This window comes from Brassica oleracea, chromosome C2 (genome assembly GCF_000695525.1).
Source record: "Brassica oleracea var. oleracea cultivar TO1000 chromosome C2, BOL, whole genome shotgun sequence".
Classification (NCBI taxonomy): Eukaryota; Viridiplantae; Streptophyta; class Magnoliopsida; order Brassicales; family Brassicaceae; genus Brassica; species Brassica oleracea.
The window spans coordinates 13,241,250-13,245,384 of NC_027749.1; the positions used below are offsets into that span (position 1 = coordinate 13,241,250).

General features: G+C 34.5%; 1 protein-coding gene across 2 annotated transcripts; it reads right to left on the reverse strand.

The window, feature by feature from the left end:
• Nucleotides 1–1,377: 1,377 nt before the first annotated feature.
• Nucleotides 1,378–3,533, reverse strand: LOC106325929 (mediator of RNA polymerase II transcription subunit 36a-like). Of its 2 annotated transcripts, XM_013763982.1 has the most exons (7): nt 3,398–3,533; nt 2,904–3,157; nt 2,646–2,741; nt 2,480–2,557; nt 2,224–2,400; nt 1,893–1,956; nt 1,428–1,632 (listed from the first exon to the last, which is right to left on the reverse strand). In XM_013763982.1, exons 1-7 carry the CDS (start codon nt 3,414–3,416, stop codon nt 1,529–1,531), a joined length of 792 nt encoding a protein of 263 aa, XP_013619436.1. In that variant the 5' UTR covers nt 3,417–3,533; the 3' UTR covers nt 1,428–1,528. The 2 variants fall into 2 exon arrangements, with proteins under 2 accessions (XP_013619435.1, XP_013619436.1); XM_013763981.1 differs by lacking the exon at nt 1,893–1,956 and having other exon boundaries at nt 1,378–1,632.
• Nucleotides 3,534–4,135: the final 602 nt, after the last annotated feature.

Below are 4,135 nucleotides of genomic sequence, written 5' to 3' on the forward strand. Positions count from 1 at the left end.
GTGATCGGTGTACAGCCCGCCTGGTGCATGAATGTCTCTAGCCCGCTCAGAAATGCGTTCGTCACCCTCCCGTCGGAATCTTTGTGCAAATACATCCAACTCTGTAACTCGTAAATACTACCGCCACCGACCATTTTTTTTTTAGATTTTATTTTGAAATTTTTTTTTTCTGATTTTTTTCTGATTTTTTTTTCCGTTTGTGTGTTGTGAGGAAGAGAGTTGTGGGAAATGACATATATATATAGAAATTTTTGATTTGAGTAGTTGAAATATAACAACGATTTTACAAGGAATGTTTTACATGGATTTTACATGGTTTTAATATAATATTTACGACGAAATTAGGTAAGTTAAAGCACATTGAATACACGTTTTCACCTAAATATAACGGTAACATGTTTCGTTGTAATGTCGATGTAACGATTACGACGTATTTCTCATTCAACGTACTTTCGTCGTAAACTTACATGGATTTTACGACGAACAGATTTTGTCGTAAATTTACATGGCGTTTACGACGAAAATTGGTCTCCTCGTAACTGCGTTGTAAACACCTTGTAAATTTACGACGAAATATTTTCGTCGTAATCTTCGTTGTTATGTACACGTTTTCTTGTAGTGCACAATTAGATTGATGCTTTATCACTATTTTCTATATCCATATCATCTTTTTGGTGAGAATTAATATGGTGATAAAATGAGTACAAATCACTTTGCTGATAAAAAAAAAGTTGACATAAAAAATACTGACAAAAAAAAATTACTTTGCAACTAATGTTGAGGGAATTGTAAAATGTTATTATAAGAAAATATTTAGTATGCAGATATGACATTTTTTTCCTCTTTAATGCAGATATAGTCTTCTGTTTATCTAGCACATAGTTCTCTTCTTTTCCGTGCTCACCAAATATCAACCACTTCTATGAGAAAACTCAATGGCATAGAGAGATGATTCATTCCTGCCAATAAGAAAATACATAAAGCAAAGATGGTAGAGTCACAGTAGTCAGAAGGTGAAGAATCTAAGAACTAATTAGCAGAAGGATAACACCGTAGATTAGTAAAAGGCTTCAGTTACAGGACCAACAAGATTAGACATGAGATACAGTGGTTTAGAAGCAGCACTGTCTCTAGAAATACAGAGGCCGTATGTACGTGTATTTCTTCTTTTCAAGTGTGACTATATTTTTAAGTAAAACAATAGATAATCAAGAAGAAGAAAATGCCTCATTCTATAGGTCAATCATGTAAATAAATAAATCAAATTATCACTTCAGAGTAAATTCCATTTTAATTAGAACCAAAACCATGAGAAAATATAAATGAAATCCAACTCAAAAATGCATATAAATGAAATCCAACTCAAAAATGCAAATTTAAATTCCTAACAAAACGTGTCGAGATCATATGTAATTCAAAAACTAATTAGTAAAAAGACTGATTGGCTAATTAAGAAGCAGTAGCAGTTTTCTGCTTTCTAGGCACGCGATATCCACCAACAACACAAGCATGGTCACGCTCATAAGGCTCAAGAGTAATCTGCTCTGCTGGTTTCAACTCGTCCGCTTGTAGCTTCTTCACTTCGTTTGAAAAGACCGTTTCTGCTGGCATTGTTCCGTCTATACAATTCGCCTGAAAAAAATAATAAACAATCTTAATATTTAAACAAAACAACTTGCTAGTGGTCGGGTGGAGTTCCAGCGTTGCTAAGCGAGCTGAGTTCGAATCCGATTACATTCAGATATCCCTAACACGTGGCCACCGGTGATATAACATTTTTTCGCCGGAGAGGGGTTTACTGTTTTTTTTTTTAATATTTAAACAAACAATGTACAAAAACTAAAAGAGAATGTGACTTGATTTGAATCAGTGGTTGAAGTTTTGTTACTGACCTATATTGAGATCATATAGTGACCTCCAGCTTTGAGAAAGGAAGATGCATTGAGACCTACTATCCTAGCATGCATCATATAGACATGAATCTTGAAAAAAAAATAACTTACTACGAGAAAATTCATTGCTTATAAAAAGATTCAAAGTAGCATAAAAAATGGAATTTGCATCTCCCATGAAGGAGAATCCACATCCAGGGTCATCATATGCTGATTTTAAATGAAAACTTTTCTATGCAGGCATACAATAGTATATTCAATGCAATATAGTGTGATGATACTAGTAAAGACTTAACTCTTGTACGGTACAATATATAAGGTAAATCCAAACCTGATATGGTTGAGCAACATCAGCGAATATGACATCAACCATGCTCACAAGCATTCTGTATTTAGCAGGATGTCTAGCATCTTCAATGATTGGAACCACATTACGTCTCTTCTTTGCCATGTTCACCAAATCTCTTCCACTTCTTGGAGAAAACTCAACGGCATAAACACACCCCTCCTACCAATCATTAAAGCAAATATAAGCAAACATTACAAAAGAAAAATAAATCGAAGGTTAGGATTTAGGGTTTACTTACAGGTCCAACAATATCAGAGACATGAGATACAGAGGTTCCAGAGGCAGCACCAAGGTAAAGAACTTTAGCGCCAGGTTTCTACAATTTCAAGAACCAAAGTATTTATAATATTGACAGGAATAGTTGTTGTTAGTTGATATTTTTTGATGAGTAAAATGGGACTTACGATCCAAATGTCATCAAGACCACCAAAAATTGCGGCAGCTAGCTTAGAACAGAAAGGGTTCCAAACTCTGTATTCAACCTTAGTTCCATCTTCGTTCTGAAATATTCAAAAAAAAAAAATTAACTGACTACAACTCTTTCATGAAGACATATGAACAAGAACAGGAAATAAATCATCCGGTTTTAACACATCTTGGCATCAAATAAGAAAGATCAATACTTCAAGACTTTCAAGTATCCATTAGAAAGAAAACCATACCTGCACAGAGATTCTCTTCTCATTGTAAACCGATTCACCAGGAACCAAGTTCTTAGTGAGAATAACTTCATCTTTACCCTTACCAGTGAACACTCCTTCATGTCTGTGAGGAGTCACTATCACTTTGTTTCCTCCCTTCATTCCTCCGGGCTCACTTCTAGGGCCTCTTCCTCCGGGCACTCTTCCTCCCGGACCTCTTCCTCTGGGACCTCTTCCACCACCTCTCATGGCACTTCCTTCACCTCTTCCACGTCCTGAGCATTAACCATATGCATAAACGGAAAATAAACTAATCAGCAGACGTATGATTAAATCTCCTATTAAACTATTGGATTAAAACATTGAAGACTAAAACAGTCTCCTAACAATCAGGTCAGCTAGGGGTAAGGTTATAAATACTCCCAGTTTAGATTAAACAAAACCCTATTTAATATAGGTCAAACAGAGTTATTCTGGATTCAGAAACAAGAAAAAAAGGCTTTTAGCGTTCTTACCTCTTAGGGGAGATCTCATCTTTGCTATAGAGCGAGAGCCAAGGAAGCTGAAAAAGACAGGGAAACAAAACACAAAGAGAACGAAGAGCAGATCAGTAACTAGGTCAATTTTATACTTCTCTTGGAGTTAGAGTTGGAATATGAATGCTTCTATTTCTCTTCCGATAAATTTGGAAGGTTTCTATCTAAGGCAAATCTCCAAAATAGCACATTTCTAAGTTTATATCACAAAAATAGCACTCAAAAACTAAAATGACCAAAATAGCACCTTTCTAAGTTTATCCTTTGAAAATTTTAATTTTTTAATTTTTCAAAATTTGAAATCTTATCCCCAAAACCTCATTTCTCAAACTCTAAACCCTAAACCCTAAACCCTAAACCCTAAACTCTAAACCCTAAACCCTAAACTCTAAACCCCACCCTTTAACTCTAAACCCTAAGTTTGTGACTTTTGATAAAACATTAAGTGCTATTTTTGTGACTTTTGACCTTGAGTGCTAGTTTGGGAACATAAACTTGATTTAGTGCTATTTTTGTCTTTTTCTCTTCTATTTATCTCTATACAATTTTTTATTAACAACTAGGGCCGGTCCGCCATACGGACGGGATATACTTTACTTGTGATCTATGTTATTATTTTTATATGATTTTGTGGTTTTATTTTTGATTTACATTTGTATGAGATATAATATTTTATTAATTAAATTGTTGGTTAGTTAGTTTGTAAGTAATTTATTT